At 34.2% G+C, this 23,426-nt stretch overlaps 2 protein-coding genes across 2 annotated transcripts; one reads left to right on the plus strand and one right to left on the minus strand.

The window, feature by feature from the left end:
- Positions 1-1,415: 1,415 nt before the first annotated feature.
- LOC111514864 (ran-specific GTPase-activating protein) lies at positions 1,416-13,802 on the minus strand. The gene is made up of 4 exons (XM_023171104.2): positions 13,648-13,802; positions 13,402-13,587; positions 13,111-13,345; positions 1,416-1,920 (listed from the first exon to the last, which is right to left on the minus strand). Exons 1-4 carry the CDS (start codon positions 13,666-13,668, stop codon positions 1,703-1,705), a joined length of 660 nt encoding a protein of 219 aa, XP_023026872.1. The 5' UTR covers positions 13,669-13,802; the 3' UTR covers positions 1,416-1,702.
- Positions 13,803-15,278: 1,476 nt separating this feature from the next.
- On the plus strand, positions 15,279-21,952 carry wbl (endoplasmic reticulum protein 29-like protein wbl). Its single transcript, XM_023171101.2, has 2 exons — positions 15,279-15,966; positions 21,391-21,952. The coding sequence occupies exons 1-2, from the start codon at positions 15,421-15,423 to the stop codon at positions 21,592-21,594; spliced, it is 750 nt and encodes a 249-aa protein (XP_023026869.2). The 5' UTR covers positions 15,279-15,420; the 3' UTR covers positions 21,595-21,952.
- The last annotated feature ends 1,474 nt before the right edge of the window (positions 21,953-23,426 follow it).

Consider the following 23,426-nt stretch of genomic DNA (forward strand, 5'->3'; position numbering starts at 1 on the left):
AGAAGAACCTAACATCAGTTACACCTCTCGAAGCGAAGCAGTAACTTTTCTTGATAATGCCATCTGAGATGATGGCGAAACGTCGACTATCGAATAGTACACAACGGATGAACACCCGGAAAAACAACACATCATATTCTACCATCCGTGAAAACCTACATTGTAATATATATATATATATATATATATATATATATATATATATATATATATATATATATATATATATATATAATTTTTTTTTTCAATATTTTCGAAAAAAAAGTCTTCCAAACCTCAAATTCCTCATATCATTCTTGGTGAGTTTTATTGAACTTTGGTTGTCTATATGCAGTGTCATTATTTTCTCCAAAATATGTTCAATTAAATATTTCGCGTGTGAAAGTTCTTTACATTACTCAGCTGCATATATTTTGCTTAGGTACTTGAGGAAGTTGTAACTGGTTGTTTTCTTGAGTACCAATTGATGGGACCATTTGAAAACATTATGTGTCCAGCTGTGCTTTTCATTGGCCCACAATCTCATGCCAAGTCAGAGTCACAATATGCATATATTTTAAAGTCATGAATTGACAATATCGTTATACAATAACAATTTAGAATCGAAAGTAATTCCAAGCATGTTAACCACTTCCAAAGGTTTGTGAAAATTATTATCATGTATAGTGTTCTTAATTTCCCTCAAGTAAAGGGTCAGTCTATTCATAATCCGAAGGTAGTATTTCATTTGTATTATTCACAAATATAGATTTTTTTTGATGGTGACTATGCATGGATAACGTTAACGTCAAATTATTTTTGTACGCCCAGATCAAAACCTGTTAATATGTAATTTCTGCAGTTAACTTCAAATTAGTTGTCAATGATTAAAATGTTGGAATCTTCCACATAAAAGTTGCATATGTTTTGGGTGATTTTTTGATTAATGAAATTAGATCACTAGCAAAAACAATATACAGAAAAGGACCTAAAATTTGAAAAGTTTAAGAGGTTGGTTGGCATTTCTACCTATACCTTGAAAGTATGACAAAATAATCAATTTTCTAAACTTGCGTTGTAGACTTTTGTGTTCCCAGATGACTTTGGCTGCCGAACAATGACAAAAAACTTATTTTGAAATTTGAGAAAAAAATCACACACAAAAAAAAGTTTCAATGTCTGTAACTATATAATAACCTTTCAGAATATTTTTGCCTTATATGTGTTGAGTTATTTTATAAGACCCTGTATAAGTATCCCTAGAGAAGTAATTGTTGATGTTTTTAACAATTAGAAGGGAGAATATATGCCAGTTGGAGAAAAATATATTTTGACTGGAAAAAAGTTATTTTTGCTTATTATTGAGACTGTTCAGCTCAGAACTAAATAAGGTTTATAAGCTAATACAGATGTTCAAGAGGATTACAAAAAACAAATTATTTACTCATTGGAAAAAATATATTTGATGTCTCAAAGTCAAAACGTGAATAAACTTGGTGATAATTACATCTAACAGATTCAAAGCATATTACATAATGCAAAAATACAAAAATATATGTATATTCAATCTGAGCATGGAATGCTGCACCACAAAAGCATGTCAACATTCAGAAATACATTCATTACCTAACCTTGCAAATTGGAACACACTAGAGACAAAAAAAAAAGTTAAGTAAATCAACATACGAAAAATAATATGCGACCCACATGTTCATCTTCAAAATTATTCATCCTCAGTTTTAGAAACTTCCAACTCTCTTATCTTAATTGTTACTTCTTCACACTCTCCACTATCAGACGCATTATCTTTACTCTCGTCATTATCTTCACCTTCTTCTGAAGTATTTCCAAGATATTGCTCTCCTTTACCGTTATAAAGATCACATTCTGTGGCTACAATGTTTTGGGCTTCTTCAAACTTTGATTTGAATAGTGCTGCATCTGAAAATGGACAAATATAAATAGAAACTGTAATTAATTGTGGAATTTTGACTAGATTCATGAAGTCATTCAGCGTTCTATGACAATTGGTTGATGAAGTACTATTTCAGAAGTTTTTTTGTAAATAGCAATTAATTTGAGATATGTGGCCCTCAAACAAAAAGACATTTCAAATAAAAGAAGTAAAGTTCGTGTCAAAAGAACACTTTGGTTTCATATATATATATATATATATATATATATATATATATATATATATATATATGTGTGTGTGTGTGTGTGTCATATTGGTGTAATTTATTTATTATTTTGGCTCACCATATAGAGGTTTTGGAAAAACAATGTCAAACTCTGACAGAGATGTCAGAGAGATTGTTTCGTTTTGTAATCCAAGTAATTTTATTCTATTGTAATTTTCATATATCAAAGTTAAATGGAACTTCGAACATTTCTACACACCCAGAACCAGTAACCGAAAATCCTGACCGATATTTCCAACAAATCAGAAGTGGTCACTACTGGAAGTAGAAAGTTGAGACAGTATATTGAAAACTGTTGTGCTTATTTTTCATTGTGATTATGGATTCAGCGTAGATATTTTCCGGTGTTCCTGCGGTAGAAATAAACGGAGATAACGCGAGTACCAGTTCAACAGAAAGTACAGCCTCAACAGAATATAATAATAATCGTCTTTATTATTTTTAATAAATATGTAAAAAAAAACAAGATTGAAGAAATACACCAACAGAAAATTTTTGAAAATAAAGGGCGAAGTTCAGTTCAGTTCCTGAATAAATTCAACAACTGAACTGTTCTTTCCCTTAACCCTAAAAAATACCTCTCTATTGAATTTTCTTTAAATAATACAAAAACAAAGAAAAAACATACAAATTTGTCCACACTACAGCAAGTAAGTTTACAGAAGTAGGAGCAAAACGATGTGAGGTTCTGAAATCATATCACTGACGTATATTGAATAAATGGCTAAATAGATTGTAATTGAATTTTTGGAACCCAGCTGTACGTAACTCGAGGGGAAGGTCATTCATCACGTGGCATATTTGACAACTGAAATACCTGCGGAAAAATTCATTTTTTAAAGAAGGTGGAGTAAGTGTTCCCATGAACCTGATTCTGGTAAGAATAATTTTATGGAATAGGTTGGCGGCATGCAAGCTTCTTCTGTTATTCATATTTAACCAATAGACATCTTTGAGCTTATGAGAAATTCTCTGAGAACGTCTTATTCCATAAATAAGTCTCAAGCACGAGTTTTGTACTTTTTGAATTTTACGTTTATACTGCTCACTCAAATGTTATCCATAGACAGTATTAGCATAGTTAAAATGTGATAAAACTAGTGTTTCACATAATACTAAATTCAATTTTAGTGGAAGATACTGCCTAACTCCATATATCAATTTCAAAGAAGAATATGCACGTCGTATTAAGTTATTCAAGTTCTTTTCGAATCTGAGAGTGTGGTCAAGGATGACTCCAAGATTTTTCGCTTCTTCCACCAACTCGATATTCACGCCATTGATTGATATGCTTAGGTACTCTAATCAGATCAGATCCAAATACTAGAACATTTGATTTTTAAGAGTTTAGGAGTAAACAGTGTTCTGTTGCAGCCCTATAAAAATTATCCAAGTCTTTATTAAGTATCATGCAAGAATCATTTACATCTAGAGGGGGAAAACTATAATAAATTTGGGTGTCATCCGCATAAAAATGCACCTTGCAGTGATTCGAATTTTTAATAAGATTGGAGGAGTACAGATCAAACAGGATCGGCCCAAGTATAGAGCCTTATGGCATTCCGCGTTGAAGAGATAGGGGAGATAAAAAGTTCCATCAAACGTAACTCTTTGACTTCTTCCATTAAAATAATTGGCAAGCAAGGTGTATAGCTGAAGTTGACAGACCAACGTAATGTAAAATTTATATTAATAAATCGTGGTTTATAGTGTCAAAGGCTCTGCTGAAGTCAAGAAGTACTAGAGCTGTACAATTTCCTCTATCTGAAGCTCTGACAATATCATCTACAACATGCAGCAATGCTGTAGTGCAACTGAATCCTTTCCGTAACCCAGACTGAACCGATGGGTAAAATGTTGAATTCTGAAATGTGCTCCAGGAGTTGTATTTCTATGGAATTCTCCAGTATTTTAGATACAGCCGGAAGTACACTAATGGGTCATACGTCTTTAAACTCAGTGGGAGTATTTTTTTTTTGGTAACACTTTCATAACAGCACTGCCCCACATCTTAGGAAAAACATTTTCAATTAGGCAAAAGTTTATTATGTGAGTAATGTACTCAACAATATGCGGACAACATAGTTTTATAAGCATTATATTTAAATTATCACAATCAGTTGCATTTGTTTTGATATCACTTATTGTTTGAAAAACAAAAAGATCATTCACTTCTTTAAAACAGAATTTTGAGATAGTTGAACAGTTAGTTTTGTGATATTCAAGTAAGTTTGGTGGAGGTTCTATTATTGATATAGAATTAACAAAAAAATCATTGACCTCATCAACACTTTTCAGATAATCTGGAATACTTTTCTCCTTATCTAAAATTATTTTATTTTGTTTCAGGATATGCCACATTTTTTTCGAGTCATTTTGTTGAAACTGAAAAGTAAAAAATGCCTTCTTTTCCCTTTCTATTGCTTTATTTACATGATTTCTCATATCTTTGTAAAATCTAAAACGAGCCTCTGACTTTGTCTTTCTATATTTCAGCAAAGCCTTATCTCTTGTTTTCATCATATCTCTTATTGTGTCCGTCAATTATGGCGCCCTTGGTTTGGTTACTCTTGCATTCACTATGGGAGCATGTTTATCAAATAGATTATTCAAACCGTTGGCAAGAAATGACACCTTCTCATCAACACTACTTTGGTCAAAAATACGAAATAAGGAAATTTGAAACAAATCCCGCTGAAAATCATTTTCGTTGAAATATTTAATACTACGATATTTAACAAATTTTGAGATTTTCTCTTTTCCTGGTACTCCTAACATACAAGCTACCATTGAATGGTCGGATATTCCTACACTATCAATAATATTTTTAGTTATAACCAGGTCGCTCCGAACAATCATCAAATCCAATAAGGTAGCACATGTCCCTGTTATTCTTGTGGGAGATTCAATAATTTGATTTAAACCAAAAGAGTCACAATGGCGGAAAATTTTATAACATTAGCAGACTGGCATTCCAACATGTTAATATTGAAATCACCAGTACAAATCAGTTCATCCAGTGTCGGATAAATTAGGCTTAGACAATCTTCAAAATCATTAAAAAAAGTGTTAACATTTTGATCTGGTGGATTATAAATGACACCCAAACCATAATGTTTTGAATTGATTTTAATTTTGACCCAAAGGTGTTCGAAACCATGCTCCGAACTCTCAATAATTTCGCTATGAAACTCATCAGTAACGTAAATCAGTAAACCTCCACCCCTAGAACTACGATCAGCCCTATACAATCTAAAACCATCTAGTTTCACAGTTTCATCAGTAATACTATTATTGAGCCAAGTTTAACAAATAAAAAATACATCATAATTATTTTCGATGAGTAACTTCACATCTGTTAACCCTGCGTCTGACACTTTTCGAAATTGGCGCCCCAGCGTCGAATATATTCAGTAGCTTCCGCATATAGCCTCCACTCTCATATTCACATCTCAAATCAGTCGTCGTTTGACGTATGTTTGAATCAGACCTGTTATAAAGCAACTGGGGTGCACGAAACCACACGTATCTCTATATGGTCCAAAATCGTGCGCATTGAGCGAGAAATGGCCCGTCCTCAGTCTTTATGGGATAAAATAGAAAGTGATGATGAAATTGACGAATCTGATGGTGATGAAACGAGCGATAATGTTAGCATCTTTAGTAACTCCCCAGATTTCGAAGATCAGAGGCGAAACTGTAGAACCTCCATCCAAAAGACTTTGACAAAATGGACAAGGAAGGTGTCAAGATTGCCATCGTGCCCCTTATTGAAGTACAAAAAACATTTGTAACAAATGCAATAAATTCATATGTCCGGACCATGTGGAAATTTACTGTAAATCTTGCGTAGAAATGGCAAATGTTGACGACCTGTAATTTTTTTTTATGCTTTTCGATAATATATTTTTTTAATTTCTATTTTATGTTTCATTATCTGTTTGAACCAGCAATTTGATATTTATTTAGTCGTTTTATGTGCAACAGACTTCTTCGAGTAAACCTACATTTTTTACATTAAAAGAACTCATTGTTTTGGTAAAGACGGAATATAACAATTTATTGCTCGTTTTGGTAAATCGAAGATAATTTTTTTGCAAAAAGAGAAATTACAGTATAGAATTCTCAAAACAACTATGTTCAAATTCAAGAAAATGTTAATTTTAACAGAAAAATCATATTGGGGTCTCACACACCCCACGTGTCTACAAATGTTACAAAAGTCCACGTAAAGAAGGGTTAAGGAAGGAATCAAAGATCTTACATTCAAGCTTTCTAATCTCAAATTGGTATACATGAAAACAAACTCTCTCGATAGATAGGACGGCACCAAATGCTGCAAATTCAATCCGCATTCTATTTAGATAATTCTGGAGATCAGCATTGAAAATAATAAGTTTTAAAGATCATTGATGTCGTCGAGGGTCACAACTTTGATAATTCCAATGGCTTCACTGAATTTCATAAAAATATTACCATGATTTGTCCAGACTTTTCTGTTGGTTCCAACTTTCATCAGAGCTTCCTTCACTAATTTTTGTTGTGATGAGGTTAAATCTCCACGAATGAGAATACCACTGCGCCTCAATAACTTCTTGTTTCCAAAAATTTTGTTTTTACAGGACATACTGATTAATTTAACTATAATTGGTCTGGCTTCATTTCTTGTGAGTTTGCCAATTCTGTAACATGCCTCAATATCAGTATCATGAATATCTAAATTGATTCTGCTCTTGAAAATGTTTCTGACTGTTCCAGTACAATTTTCCTCTGGATTTTCATCTATTCCAAAAATTAAAATATTTCTCATCCTAAATTGTTGGTCCTGTCTATCTTTTTTTTGACCAAGGAGGCAATTACGCCTTCTTGTTCCCGTATTTTTGTTTTCATTCCATCATTGTCTCTCGTCAACGCTTCTAATTGATTCAAGAATTTTTTTCTCGAAAATGTGAGCTATAGAATTGGAGAGTTCAGTTAGAAAATCTTCGGATGTACATAGAGAAGTTACTAGATTTTTAATTATTGAGTGCAGTTCGTCCTCACCCTTTTTATAGTCACCTCTTTTATTTCGTGAACTCATTGTAGGGATAACTGAAATGAACTCACAGAGCTACAAAATTAATCAAAGACTTCCAAGTTTCAAAGGTAAACTGATAATCACCTTCACTAACACTAGTCCAAGTTTCAAAAATATGGCTCCAGAATATCTTGTTAAATTTCACTATTCAGCACCAGGGCACAGATACGCGTGTCTACTCCAACGACATGAGAGGTATATATGCTAGACAAGTTCATGGAAATGATGATAACAATGGAGAAGAATAGAATGGCATCTGAAGAAAAGTTCATGAAACTGCTAGAAAGTCAAAACAATCAAAAACTAATGAACCTTTTTCCTGAAGTACAAAAAATCACTCACTAGCAGCGCCAGTAGTTCGGTAGGGACAAACACTGTCTAATCTTCATATAAACATATGGTAAAGTACAATTGAAAAATAATGTTTTTAACAAAAAAAAAAATGTTCCTGGAGCAAAACTAAATTTGCAACTGTAAAGGATAATAGTGTTGTAACATTAAAACGTTGGTTTGCATGCTGTAATTTAAAAGTAACTGTAAAAAAAGTGAATTAATAGACAGGTTAATATACAGACTCTAGTAGAAGAGTAGCGGTAGATTCAAACTGTAATAAATGAAATTAAAAATAATTATGAATTTCAGATTTATTTCTGAGTGAAATATGAATCAAATAGGTAAAGATGGTAATGAAATGAATTTAATTACATATAATAAACGAATACGATTTAATAAACGATTGAGGTTATATCTCATTCTAATCAATGGTAATTAACTATGAAAAATTTACTATTCATTTCATGTTCAGAGCATACATATGAATATTTATTTATTTTTTGCACTGTTAAATCCACTCTCCTCGTATCCATTTCTTACATCTAACCTCATTGATATGAGGTTTTATAAATGGTATAAAAAACACGTTTTCTTCCGGATATCGATTATCCGACGAACAATTCGCAAACCAGCAATGCTTTCTTGGCATTATACTAGCACAAAATAATTTTTACATAGATTTTCATTTTTGAATAATAAATTAATATAACGTAAATAACACTGTTTTACATGTGAATAGTTTATGTTTGTCCCTACTACTAGTGCTGCCTCTCGTGACACGTTCACAAGGCTCATTGGAAACGAACAAAACAAGGAGTTTCATGTGATGCCGGATTCAGTCACAGTATCGAAAATTTTGATGGAGAATTGTTAGGGAAACCCACAATGGATTGGCTTTCCAGTTTGAAACATGCGGTGGTTTTACATAATTGGCCTCAGGAGTTTACTTTATTACAAACTGCAAAAATCCATATGGTTGGTACTACGAAGAAATGGTATATAGAAAGAGCAACTGAAATAAAAACTTTTGAAGATTTCAAAATCAGATTTGAGAAAACTTTTGATTTTGAAATGAGCAAAGATGAGATGTGGGAAAAGATGAAAAAGAGATACAAAGATAGGAATGAATCGATTTATTCTTATTTCCAAGATAAAGTCACTCTCTGTCAAGCTCTTGGTTATAATCATGATGAAACTAAAAAACAAGTTGTTATAGGTCTGTATAACAAAAACATTATTTCTGGTTTGCTTGCCATAAAAACGATATGATGAATTGTTACATGAAATTATTCGATTCGAAAAATTGAATAATAAAGCATATTATTTTAAAAGTCAATGTCATGATAAGAAGTTTGGACGTATTTGTCAACAAGAAAAATTTTATAGTAATTGAGCTAATTGGAACAACAACAAAAATGTACATGAAACAAATAATTATTCCAAAATTAAAGTGACGTCCAATGCGGAAAATAAGGAGGAGACTAGAAGAGAAAGTCAAGGAGTACCTTCTAATTCTAGAGTCAATTGTTTTCGTTGCAAGAATAGAGGTCATATAAAGAAGTATTGTACTAAGAGTACAAATCGATGTGTGAAGAGTTCCAATTTTGCTGAAGGACAAAATAACGATATTGACAATTTGCAAGCCCAATCTTTAGTGTATGGACCATTTAACGATGCTGATCCTGTTCAGAAATTCATCAGACAAGTCAAAATCAATGATACGTTCACTGTTTCAGCTTTTGTTGATCCTGGAAGTGCAGAATGCACAATAAAAGAAACGGTAGTGATATTCAATCGTTTGAAATGTTCAGAGACTCATCAAAGCTTGTATGGTTTTGAAGGACAGAGCACCGTGAGTTAACAGCTGACCAAAATCTTGATGAATATAGATGAAGAACAAGAAGAGGTCGAGGCTCTTGTAGTACCTAACAGCGCTCAACCTATGGATTTAGTGATTGGCCGAACATTTACTGAACTACCTGGAATAGCTTATGTTTAGAATGTCAGATAATTTGTATTTTGGATAAAAAAACGAAGACCCCTTCAGAAATATCAAACTGAAAGCTGAAAATAAGAAAACTACAGTACATGTCCGAAAAAATGTCAGTTTTGAAATAAATAGAATGAATTTCGTCGAAGTCCAAATTGGTGAGGAAATATCACATTTACCAATGATAACTGACTGAGGCATAGACCTGAAAGTAGGAGATTGTATTGGAGAAATACGAGGAGGCAATGAAAGTTTTGTTGAATCGAATGTACCAGTGACTAAGACTACCCATCACTTTAGATATGATTAATGTCGATGGAAGCGAATCGCTTGATAATAGGCAGAAACTTTTAGAATTGATAATTAAATTTCGCGAATGTTTTGCAATCAATATACACAGACTTGATGACTGTGAAAATTGAAGACTCTGATAAACCTGTCAGAATGAAACCTTATCGTGCTAACTTCACTGATCGGACAATTATAAATGATATCGTCGAAGAATGGCGGAAGTGTGGTATTGTTCGCGACACAAACTCTCCTTATGCTTCACCAGTTTTACTAGTACCTAAATCGTCGGGCGAGAAAAGGCTAGTGATAGACTTTAGAAAATTGAACTCTCAAACTGTAGTGAAAAATTTTCTAATTCCGCATATTGACGATTGTTTTGAATTACTTACTGGAAGTAAATTGTTTTGTACATTAGATCTTATGTCAGGCTATTTGCAAATGCCTCTTGATGAACAATCAAAATATAAAACTGAATTTATTTATCCAGATAGCACTGCAGAATTTGAAAGAATGTGTTTCGGTTTGGTTAATGCACCATTTGAATTTTCGACACTCATGACTTTGGCGTTAGGTCCCCTAAGAAACATGATCGCAGTATCATATTTGGACGATATTTTGATCGGAGCAGTGAGTTGGTTGGACATGCTTGACAAATTTCGCAGTGTTTACTGCTATATCTAAGGCAAAACAAACTTTCAAGTTGTCTAAATGTGAATTTGGAAAGAAATCTGTGAAATTTTTGAGTTTTCAACTAACAGAAAAAAGTTTGTTACCTGGTGCTCAGAAACTTGAAGCTGTAAATAATTTTTCAGTCCCAAGAAATAAGCATGAAGTTAGACGTTTTTTAGGTCTAACAGGATTTTTTCGTAGGTTCATCAGAACTTATGCAATAATAACTAGACCTTTGACAGAGTTGACCAAAAGTTGTAACACTTTCTTGTGGAAAATTGGACAACAAAATGCTTTCGATAACTTGAAAGATTTATTGCAGAAAGCTCCTATCCTACAATTATACAATCTAAAGGCTGAAACCGAGTTACACTGTGATGCATCAAGTTTTGGTGTCGCAGGCATATTGTTACAAAAAGGCCCGGATGATAAAATGCATCTTGTATATTGTGTATCTAAGAAGACTAGCGATGCTGAAAGAGCATACCATTCGTCAAAACTTGAATTACTAGCTATTGTTTATGATAATTCCTGAAGAAGAAAGAATTGTAATGATCCAGAAAAACGACCAAAAACTAAACCAAATTGTTGAAATCTTTAGCAAAGATGAAGAAGAAAGAACTTCAGAAGAGAATAATTTGAGTAAGGAATATGAAAGACATGGGAAGACTGTATAAGAGAGTTAAAGTAAACAACGAAACAAAGCATTTATATGTTATTCCCGATTCAATGACAAAGGCAACAGTTGCAAAATATCATGATCAAATGGGACACTGGTCATTGGATAGTACTGTATCAGCCATATTACAAAAATTTTGGTTCAGGGGTATGAGAAGATATGTGAAGAAGCACATACAAGGCAGTTTCGAATGTTTATTAGCAGAGGTTCCCAGTGGAAAGACGCCAGGAATATTGCACCCACCGAAAATTCCAGACAGACCAATGATTAAGTTGCACATAGATCACCTTGGACCTTTTCCTAAAAGTACCACAGGGAAGATGTATATATTAGTCGTTGTTGATGCTTTTTCAAGATTCATAAAACTTTATGCACAGATAAGTACACAATCAGACGAAACAATCACAAAAATGAAACTTTTTTTCATCAACGATTACGGTGCACCCAGAGTCATTGTAAGCGACAGGGAAAGTGCTTTCACGAGCAACAAGTTCACTGAGTTTTATAAACAGTATGATATTGAACATAAGCTCATCGCTGCACAATTTCCACAAGCAAATGGTATGGCAGAGAGTAAAATGAAATCAATTGTACCCTGTATTGTAACTTCAATTGATTTTGAAGACGACAAATGGGACAAAACATTGAATGCAGTGGAAAATAAAATTAATAATACTGTGAATAAAACAACATGCTTTACCCCTTGTGAATGTCTGTACAGATTTCAATCCAGATTTGAAGACGCTGCTATGGTTAATTTGGTAGAGACGGATGGTAAACCGAATGATCATGAAGAAATAAGAAGAAAAGTTAAAGAAAACGTTAACAAAAGTCAACAAAAATATGGGATATATTTTGATAAAAAGCGGTTTAACGGAGTTAAGTTCGAACTGGGAGATATAGTAGCCGTTAGAAAACCACACATTTCCATTGGTCAACCAACAAAAACTCAAATGAAATATCGTGGACCATTTGTGGTAATAGAAATTTTACGAGGTGATACATACAGGTTGGAGAAACTCAATAAACAAGACAGTTGTTCGAGTTCAACTACTGTAGCACATGTATCACAAATATATATATCGTAATCATGAAGAAGATGATGATTCGGGAGAAGAAGATGAAAAAAAACGAATTTGTTATTGAGGAAGTTGGAAGAGACAGAGAAAATGAAATTTACTTATCGAATGATGATGATAGCGATAAAGACTGGATTCCTGATTCCCAAGAAAGAGTGGAAGAAAATATTATGACTAATGACAGACCTTAACGAAGAACAAGAAAACCAAAGAAATTTCAGATGATTGTGTTTGAGGACAAACATACATTCAGGATGGTCAAATGTTGTAATTCATTTGTTATTTTGGCTCACCATATAGAGGTTTTGGGAGAGCAATGTCAAACTTTGACAGAGATGTCAGAGAGATTGTTTCGATTTGTAATTCAAGTAATTTTATTCTATTTTTGTAATTTTCATATATTTCCAACATATGGGTTTGTGAACATGTTTAATGTTCATTCCTTCACATTTTCCAGACTATTTAATGTAGGTAAGAATAAAATGATGCTGAATACAGGACCTCCTCAAGGTTGCAAAATTTTATTCCTAATAGTCTGCTTTGCCCTAGTGATACTTGCAGAGCATTTTGGTGATGTTGTTGTTGAGAAAATGATAGCATTTTTGTTGCCCGTTGACAAAATCAGGAGACCCACTGAAATCTAACGGATGACTTCACTTTGTCTGATCCCAAAATGTTAATCGCACTATCTGGGATACTACTTGTAAATGGGTTCAACAAGGAGTTTGTATTAAAATAAATAAAAATAGCATTGTATAAAGATACATTCTGAAACATCAAACTTAAACAGTAGGTATCTAAAATATACTTACTATCAATAGTACCAAACTTAACAGCCAAACATTCAGATTTTGGCTTCTCATCTGCAAAATCTACAAAAACAGTGTAAACGAATGCTTTGTCACTTCCTGCACTTGGTTTGAGTTCCATGTATGGTGTTATGAAATGATTAGCGCATACTTTGAGAGTTTTGTCTCTTCTCATAACTACTCGAACAGATCTGCTTACATTGTGTACAAGAAGTTTCAATTCTCCGGTGCCTCTTTCCTAAAACATGTGAAAAAATAATAATAAAATACAAAATGAAATCCAAACTTTCTTGCCTTCCATTCTGGTGGGTCACTGGAAGAGTCAAAGCGATACAATTTAGCACGAATTTTAAGAAGTTCTCTTTCATTTTCCTCGTTTGTAGAAACTTCTACTTCCGGTAAAGTGATTATGGGTTTAAACTGAGGATCATACTCTGTATCACTACTGTCACTCTGCTTGCGATCCTTCTCTGGAGTTTCCTTCGAAGAATTTAAATAAGATTGAATCAATAATTTCTGAAATAATTGGTAATTACTTACGACTATCTGTCCCTCACTCATCCTCAGTCACGCTACCACACACACTATTTTACAAAAACGAAATAATTACAAGAACCACCCTTCCTCACAATTTTTTATTCTATTTACTGACTTACTGACAGACAGTGTGGCCCACTTTGCTTCTGTTATGACAAAGTTGCCGCCAAATTTGAATTTCTCAGTGATTCAAATTTCTTTGAACCAAAATCTTTTGTGGACTCTGTTAAAACATATTATTAGAGGAAGTAACTTTTTGCTGAGCGCGACTTCAGAGTTGAGGTATACAGTGAGGTGTATTGAAAGTACTTTTAGCAGTACTTTCATAAAAGTTGGACTAATACTTGGATTATTTCAAGTATTTCAGGGGTTGAATACTGGTACTAGTATGAAAATAATGGTGCTTATACTTCTTCTGAATTGCTGGTACACTTTATACTCACAAAATTCACACTTGAAGTTTATGGAAAAGGCCTAATTATTCAAAAACACTGAAGTATTCAAAGTATTTCACGTGTTCAGAGTAAGAACTTATCAAGTAGTCACAGTACTAATGAGTATTGAGTGAAAATCTGAGTGAAAATACACGCAAATAACTTTTTCTAACCACTTACATAAAAGTGGAACTTTTCGTATTTGGGAAAAAAATTAAACCTTTTTGTCAAAACTAAATGAAAAATAAGATCGTATAGGTACAATCATAACTGTTAACATAGTGGAACATTATTTCGCAGTTCTCTTTTTCATTTCAATATTCCGAAGTGAATATTATGGAAAACACAATTGGCATTTTCTTTCAATGGAACGGAAAGTAAATATAAATTATTGGTTAACTGAACCGAAAAATTCAGCTCGTCCGAATTTGCCGCGAAACTCAAATTAGTTTTTCCTGGCCGCATGGTGGCGCTGAAAGATTGTTTCTACCTCAGACACCTCAGAGTTATAATAAGACACACTCTGAGGTTTCTACTCAGGGAGTTCCGACCAAAGAGTACACCAACTTCACACCAACTAACGTGTACTCTTTGGTACCGATATTCTGTGCCCAGAGTTCGTAATGGAGTGTGTAACTCTCAAATATACTACTATCACTACTACTTATTTGATCTAACGTTCAACCAAATAGTGTGAAATTTTCAAATAACACTAGAATTGATTTTTTGATAAAAAGGGTTGCTAATGATAAAATACCACATGCCTCCACTTTTAGAAAGTGAAGTACAGTTTATTTTCAAATGTAACGTGAAATTGTTAAGAACGCGCCCAACCAAGCAATAAATAAAACACGAGTGTTCTCCAACTACGATTGATCATCTGAAATTTTTGCCACTGTGGTAGCTATCATCGAAGGAGATGCGGCATGCCACATCGCTATAGATAATATTTTTGCAAACTAAACGTTATGCCCAAAAACCTGTTGATTTCAGGTAATGAACTCTAAAACAGCACCTAATCTATTTGATCCATGGCAATATATCACACCTATCCATACAATTAGTAATTTTAGGAAAATTTGTGTTTCGCGCTTTTAAATTGGATTTTGCCGATTTTTGATATGGGTTGGCGTTTTTGAGTCCATTGTGTTGACAACACTGATATTTTACACTAATCAGTCTAATCTCAATGCGATATCAGTGATATCTGATCTCTGACGTGTTGTCTTACCGGTATATTATATATTGAGGTGTCACTTTTTCAGGGGAAATATTAAAGCTTTAGCGTTTATACCGAGTGTTTGGTAGTTTCTGTGCCCAGTGTCTTCTAAATAATAAAGATATGAACATGAACTGCATAATTTGTGGTCTTATAGTAATTGTTTTATGTATTTTTTCAACAGATGCATGTAAAGGATGTGTGAATTTGGATGAACATAACTTCGAAAAGATAATACCAAGGTTTGAAGCTGTTCTAGTCAAATTCGACGTGGCTTATCCCTATGGAGATAAACATGATGTGTTTAATAATCTAGCTACTGATATAGTTGATAATAGGAACTTCATACTGGGACAAGTTGCTGTAAAAGACTATGGTGAAAAGGACAATGAGGAATTGGCTGAAAAATATGGTGTAAACACCAAAGATGACTTGCCTGCTCTTCGACTATTTGTCCAAGGTGAAGATGAGCCCTTCTCTTTTCCAAAAAACATACCTTGGACCGATGAGAACTTGAAAAAGTTTGTGAGGGATCACACAAATATTTATGTAGGGTTACCTGGTTGTCTTGAAGTATTTGATAAGTTGGCTATCAAATTCAGTAGTTCTCAGGAAAAAAATAAAATTCTAAAAGAAGCAGAAGTGGAACTCGGCAAACTTAACAACGAGGTAAAATAGTACATACTATAGTTTGATAAAAGATAATAGATACTCAAATTGTATGGAATCTTTGAGAGATTCTAGGCGCATACACCATGAAGTTCATCAATAGTTCACTAAACCTTTCATAGTGAAAATCACACTAAACTGTATTAGTGATTTTATGAAATACTTCAGACTTTGTAGATTTTCTCACAAGTGAAAATTCGACTTTTCCATAGTTGAATTTCTTGCAACAAGTGTTGAAATTAATGAATAAGTAGGTATAATAATTTTGGAAATATATTAAACTTTCATAATACAATTCCTTCAAGAATAGTAAGATCATCTTTTTTTAATAGATGTTAATCTACTTCAATTTGATGAAGCATAGTTGAATACATAAAAGTGAGAAAAACTATTCTTTTTTTCGAAGTATTATTTGCTTTTGGAATATAATGTTGTCAATTCCACAAACAGTATTCTTGAGGTGTTAATTGATAAACAATCGAAGAAGCTGACTCATTTTCATGATTGAATTGCCAACTGATTTACAATATTGTGATTATCCCAGTTGTGAAGAAATCTACTCACGAGAAAAAAGTTTTTGGCTTTCAACTTTTTCATCTTCATCTTCAAACAAAACAAAATGGGAAAATTCCAAGGAAAGTGAGAAAGAATGACTGCAATAAATTATACAAAAGGAAAAAGTCTTTTCGAAAGAACTATTTTCATATGAACACTGACTTACACAAAAATCTTTTTATCTTATTCAGTTAGTACTAAAAACTATTTTTTATGGAGTTGAAATAGATATCATTCATAAGATAGCTACACAATATGATGTATAATTGTATTGATACAAAATGTCATTTACACGAACATTATTGTCCTCAATGGTGTACTTAAAATTTTCGGGACAAGATACTTGCCTTATCACCAGATAGCACCATTTTGGATAACATTACAAGACAAAGCACTCATTTCTTTCAGTACATATTGAGCAAAAAAACCTGAAATGAAATAACAGTGAAATAAAATACAATAGAGCAATTGAACAAAAAATTAAAAATTGAGAGATTCCAAGCCAAGTTACTTCATGATGTTTCGATTGTTAGTATCTACAATTGTCTTTGGGTAATTACAATCATCACTTGAATTTTAAGTCACTGTTATTTCATTTTTGTTTTTTTTGCTCAATATAATTGTTATTTTCAGTTATTCTTTTTCAATTTGTCTTTTAAGTTCTTTCAGGAATTTCAAATCATTTTATATAATATCAGACAATGGAAGTCCCAACTAATTAGTATTTCATATTCGAATAAAAATAGAGAGAGTGAATACATCAAAAATAAATAAAATAAAATAAATTCTTTAATCATTTAAACATATTTGTTACTTGACAGCAATAAGCAAAAATATATCTTGCAGATCAGTGAACAACATAACAAAAAATTCTTTTGTTATTTTGTTTCATTCACAGTACTCATAATAATAATAATGATGAGTGCATTATAATCTCAGGCGCCTCGCCTCTCAGTTTCTGATTTCAGCCCTCCGGACCTGAGGAAAGCGAAGGTGAGGCACTTCGATGACCTGAGGTCGTCAATGTTGTTGAAGAAGACACCGTACATCAACTTATCCTTGTGTATTAGTCTCTGTGGATTTTATGTGGGTGTGAAAAACCAAACTAAGTTTTTCAGCAGCTCAGGCAGCTGCCTCAAACAAATCAATTCCTGCTCTCTCATGGACTATTCAGAGAAAGGGATCCTAACTCCTGATGATTTTACATACTCAATTCAGTTCCATTCTGTCATGTAGACACACCAACTTCACAAGTCCAATTTTGTGTTTGGAGTGTAACTTTTTGGGTTTTCATGTCAACCGACTCCTTCTGAGTCCACTACCAAGGAGTGGAGTAAAATCAGGCAGAAAGCATATTTGTAGCAACAACTTCATTCTTCTCTGACTGTTCCGATGACCACAACTATCGGAGTGGAACAACAAGTAATTATACGTTTCTTTGGCATCCATATTGTGCAGATTGCTTCTCATCTATGAGCTCTACATCCTCTTCATAATCCCTTAATGTGTAATCTATAATCCCGAATTTCAAACCGTAAGCATGAATGTACTTATGTACCACTCTCAAGGACTGGTGGCGACCATTTATTCCGGAGGCATTAAGTTGAGGATCATCCAGTTAAAACAAATGGCCGATTTTATGCCTCCAGATGTTATGGTGAAGTAAGTTTGCCAGAATGATACCAGTTGTTCAAGAGACATCTCAATATTTTGTCAGGTACAGCAAGGCATCTGAGAAAATGCAAGATGAGCTGATGCGATGTTGTATCAAATGGCTTGCGGTAATCATTCCAAGTTTTACTGTATCGACTCCTGCGTTATACAGTGCATTTATTTAATGTCTTGGAAAAAATATTGAATGGAAAGTGGGGTCTTCTGACACATGTTTTTGAAGCTCCTGACAAATGCTTCACAACCCTAGAATATAATGTCAATATTTTCAACTAATTCAATATGGCGGAACTTTTAATAATTGTCTTAATACATTGACAAACTACATGATATGAGGTAATGAGCTTGAAGTCAGTTCAGAAGATGCTCAAAATGGTTGCCTTGAACTTCTTGACATATGAACAGCCTATCCGATATTTCACGCCGAACATTTTCGAACACAGTACACTACACTACAAATATTTATTATTCTCTGCCGTATATCCAATAATGAAGCAGGTTCAGTTTCGTAGACTATTTGCTTTAAATAGCCCCATAAAAAGTCTAAAGGTGTCAAATCTGGCGAGCGGGCTGGCCATTCTGTAGGACCTCGACGGCCAATCCAACGACCCGGAAAAGTAGCATCCAAATAGTTTCTTACTTGTCTGGAGTAATGTGGTGGTGCTTCATCTTGTTGGAGTACAATATCCATATCGAATTCATTAGGAATCGTTTCGATGATTTCAGTGATGAGAGGGTCAAGAGTAGTTTCCAACATATTCAAATATAGCTCCCCTGTTAAATTTTGATACATAAATAGAGGCCCTACAATAAGGTTTCCCAATATTCCTGCCCAAACGTTAATTTTTTTTCTGTTTATTGGGTATGTGGTTCCCAGAAAACGTGAGGGTTGGCGTCACTCCAATAACAGCAATTTTGTCTGTGAACATTGACGTTTAAAAAATGTACATTCGTCACTAAAATAAATATTGTGGAGATAGGAAGGATGTCTTACAATAGTTTCCGTCATGATTTCGCAGAATTCTGTTCTTCGATCAGGTTCGTTTTCAGTTAATTGGTACACACAGTATACAAGTTCTCTCAAATATTTTCTACAGATAGAACGACTGGGAAAACGTTCATTGAAAATCCTTTCGGTCTCGTGAAATAGACGAGAATTGACCATTTTAGAGATTGTTGACGTGTTATCTTTCTACTAGTAAAACCGAAAACCAAATGAGAATATTCTAACTGAACATGTAGTGAAAATCATACGATAAACTGTATTAATTAGGTTTTTAATATGGATTTTCATCAAGTATAGTCCAGTTCTATTCAATCAATATCGATATTAATGTGTTTGTCTTCAGGACATTATTAAATGTTCCGCCATTTTGTAGTAGGTGAAGATATTGACTTCATACTCTAGGGTTGTGAATTATTCGTCAGGAGCTCCAAAATGATGTGTCACAAGACCCCCTTTCCATTACATTTTTTCCCAGATGGCGCCCAGTCGCCGTTTTGAAAGTTTCATCTGTCAATTTCACTTCAAAATAAAGTATTCATGCGTTAATTTCATTATTCCAAATTTCAATTTTTTGAGTTGACCCGTTCAAAAAATAAAAAGAGGGGACATTAAAGAAATGCACTGTACATCTATTGGCGAGCAGGTAATCTCTATATCTAGCTACTCCTATCTCTGACCCTCTTTGCTCATACATGCGTTCCACTATTCGGTCAACTGTGGAGAGTATTCGTTTATATAAGATGCTCGTAAACAATTTATAACACGAATTTAGGCATAATATCGGTCTGTAATTCTGAGGAATCGAGAAATCTCCGATTTGGGCATAAGAACGGTCCACCCTTCAAACCAATCTACCCAACAATGAGTTGGCCAGATGGCGGTAGGTGCTGGTTTTATTTTCCACCAATAAGTGTTGATCCAGATCCATCTGCGTCTAGAGCAGCAAAGTTCTTGGAACACATAAGCTCAAGAAGACGAAGTTTTCCTGAAATGTGGTCGTCTGAGTCGAGTGGCTTCAAGTTTTCATAAATGCTTATGCTCTTTGTATAAGCGAGAAAGATTCTTGCTGAACTCAAGGTTTTCCGAGGTACTTCTCACTCGACTCATTAGTGACTATTTAACAGCTACTAGCATCCATATCATATCAAGGCAGTGTTGTTTGGTAGTCAGCTACATGTCCTGACTCGAAGTGTAATGGATACGTCTTAATTTGGCGGCTATTTGCCGTATTGCGGGCGTAAAAGGCCTGTTAGCTGCACTGTAATCTATCACACATTGGATACCAGAAGCGTGTTGTCTCACTAACTGAATCTTAGCTTCCATTTTGTGTACCCGCGGTTCAAGTACCCCGAACCACAAGGCCGTGATTTTGTTCTTCCGATTCAGAAAGCGAACAGCGAACCCCCATATCTAAACGAGCCAGCCGCGTCAACGGGTAGTAGAATTGCCATTCCCATCACTCGTCAGCAGGTTATTGGTAGCTATATAGCCCTGCCGACGAAGGTAAGATTAATAACCCCTAAGATTTTTGGCGGAAAACGCATGATGCTTCGGATGCGTTTCACACATCTCGGCATGTAACCGCGCGAACTAACCACTCTCGTAGCAATGCACAATGCTATTATCCATTAGCTCAATCATCCATTCGAAAGAGTCCGTGGGCCCTACCTCCTTGCTCTTGACGAGCGGGTCTGTTGTGGGGGTCCTTTCCTCGCATTCTAGGAACCAAGTTTCGGGACTATTCTGTAGACTCACGACTGGCTTTTGAGAGAGATTATTGTTCACCCTCGTGATGGGTGCGTCTTAGCAGCCTGTCCGGTTTTGCACCCACCAGAAAACATCAAATTCATAAAACAAGTCAATAAAGGAAACCGTATGGACATTCTCATTTTCAAGAAACACTTTATTGTGACATTTTTACTTAACAGTTTTATAAAAACGCAACACGTGTTTCGCTGTACAAAAGCTTTTTCAGGCTTGTCTATTCATCCTGAAGAAGCTATTGTATAGGGAAACACGTGTTGCATATTCGTAAAACTATTCAGTGGAAATCTCACAATATGGTGTTTTCTGAATACATTAAGGATTTTCATAAAGTATTGGACGATTCCATCCATACTTGAAGATAAAAATGAATAATGGAACTTTGGAATCTTTTCTGGGAACTAACATCACATTTTTTTTTATTTCAGAGAGAGATAAATGTTGCAAAAACTTACGTAATTTTCATGAAAAAGGTAATTGAGAATGGAAACGCTTTTGTGGCCCAAGAAGTAAAACGATTGGGAAAAATAATTTCTGAAGGAAAAGTGAATGAAAAGAAGAGGACAGAACTGTCACATCGTTTGAATATTCTGAAATCATTCAGTTTGGATTCTTCAAAATCAGAACTATGATGGAGGTGGATTTTGTATCTTTATTTAGCTGTGTTCATTGGGTGTTTTGTTTATTTCTCGGTATTACATAGAAAGCGAGTCGTTGCAATTTGAGCTGAGTGAAATAAGTACCTTTTCTGTGAAATATGTGAATTCCACTATTAGTTCAATGTATTGTTTTTCGTCTTTTTAATAATTCGACTGACGAATTTGTGATAAACCTTCATTCCCTTTTCATTAAAACAATTTTGGATCCAAGAAATTATTGTTTAACATGTTCCGAGGTTCTCTAGTTTTCCTAGGGTTTCATAAAATATTTTTATTTTTGTTGAGTTGGTGTAAGGTTTTTTGTTTTATATTAAAAAAAAAAAACCGAAAATATTGTAGTTTCATTCTTTCGATAGTACTGGTCAAAGAGAACAGATGCCCTATTCATTGTTAAGACTATTGATCTCTAGTTAGAATAAATAGAGGTATAAAGATGAAACGTTATTTTAAGGTAATCAAATTGAGTACATTTGAAAAAGGCTTTTATTGAAACAAAAAACAAGACAACTGTCAATGAATTATAAAAGAACACCCTTTGAATCATTCGGGTGCTAAAATGGTAAGTATTTGGTTCTAAGGTGGCACACCAACTTGAGAGCTGCAGTACTCAGATGACCGTTTTAGGGAAAACTGAAATTTTGTCATGAATTGAAAACTGCTCAGTTGAAAAGTTATTGTGTAATATAAACCTTTTGAGAGTATAATTAGTTAGTGACTCGTATTTATGAATTTTGCCTATAAATAGACTTGATTGAACAAATACCATTTTCAGTAATTAGCATTTTTTAAAACGGCTGACGTTTCGGAAAAAAGTCCCTTTCCGTTTTCGAAATCTACGAAATTTCTTTCAAATACGCCTCTTGATAATGTATTCCTTTTGACAAATTGTTTTGAGCCGATCCTTGCTTCGTTGAAGCAGTTCTTCGGTTTTAGCACCGAACAACCTCTTTATAAAGGTTTTCCTACTACCTACTCTTTATATTTCTTATCGGTGCGTTTCCAAATTTGGTGTCCTATCAAAGGTTTTGGTACCCTCATAACTGGGTTAGGTCCTATATATGGAGTTGAAAATCTGTTGTTCATGATTCCTTAGTGTCCTGCCACCTAGTATATAGTCAATTTATTAGTGTTCGCCAGTTTCCTCGGTCCCTACCGGTATTCCCAGACCAGTCTATATGTCACTTTGGATTCGTCAGTGCCCCTAGTGTAGCCTGGTTGTGAAATTATTGATCCGCTCATTTGTTGAGGCACACATTGCAAGATTGCATACATTTCTGCCTGGAAAACTGATTTGTCTAACCGAGTGGATAATTGAAATGAAGATTTTTCCTTCACAGTATGTTTCTGCTCCCGATCCATGTTCGATTTTCGATTCGTCAATATACCAAGTGATTCTGCCCAGCATGTTCTAGGTATGACTTCATTTTCCACTCTTCGTCTTCTAAGAACAACTGCGCGCAGTTCTCGGGGTGGTTTTCTTTGCTCCAATTATTCTCAAACATTCAAGTTTGTTAATAGCGGCATTTTTTTTTCTTTGGCCACCAGACAATAAATGCTTAGGTTATCATAATATATCTGTTGAGGTATGTTTTACCGTTAACCAGCTGTGGCCCCTTCCCTACGAATGACAACCCTCAAAAGTCTAAACTCATGCGAGCTAAGGAGGTACACCATTAACGAGGATTAACTAGATCTTACCTTTCAACGTGCGACTCATCCATTAAATACCTGGTTTCAGCCCCCATGGTTTTCCATGTGTGCCTCTGGCCAGTATCAGTGTTACCTATGCCTTTCTATTGATTCCT

The sequence above is a fragment of the Leptinotarsa decemlineata genome, unplaced genomic scaffold, assembly GCF_025532065.1.
Source record: "Leptinotarsa decemlineata unplaced genomic scaffold, Ldec_3_MD MMD2_tig00078346_RagTag_RagTag, whole genome shotgun sequence".
NCBI classification, from domain to species: Eukaryota; Metazoa; Arthropoda; class Insecta; order Coleoptera; family Chrysomelidae; genus Leptinotarsa; species Leptinotarsa decemlineata.

What these genes read in the sequence shown, in the direction of transcription:
- LOC111514864 (XM_023171104.2), bottom strand. Translation starts at nt 13,668, where the DNA reads ATGAGTGAGGGACAGATAGTC. An exon ending in GTGACCCACCAGAATGGAAG is followed by an intron (nt 13,346 to 13,401) that starts GCAAGAAAGTTT and finishes CACATGTTTTAG; the next exon opens with GAAAGAGGCACCGGAGAATT. An exon ending in TAAGTTTGGTACTATTGATA is followed by an intron (nt 1,921 to 13,110) that starts GTAAGTATATTT and finishes GTCCATTTTCAG; the next exon opens with ATGCAGCACTATTCAAATCA.
- wbl (XM_023171101.2), top strand. Translation starts at nt 15,421, where the DNA reads ATGAACATGAACTGCATAATTTGTGGTCTTATAGTAATTGTTTTATGT. An exon ending in TCGGCAAACTTAACAACGAG is followed by an intron (nt 15,967 to 21,390) that starts GTAAAATAGTAC and finishes TTTTTATTTCAG; the next exon opens with AGAGAGATAAATGTTGCAAA.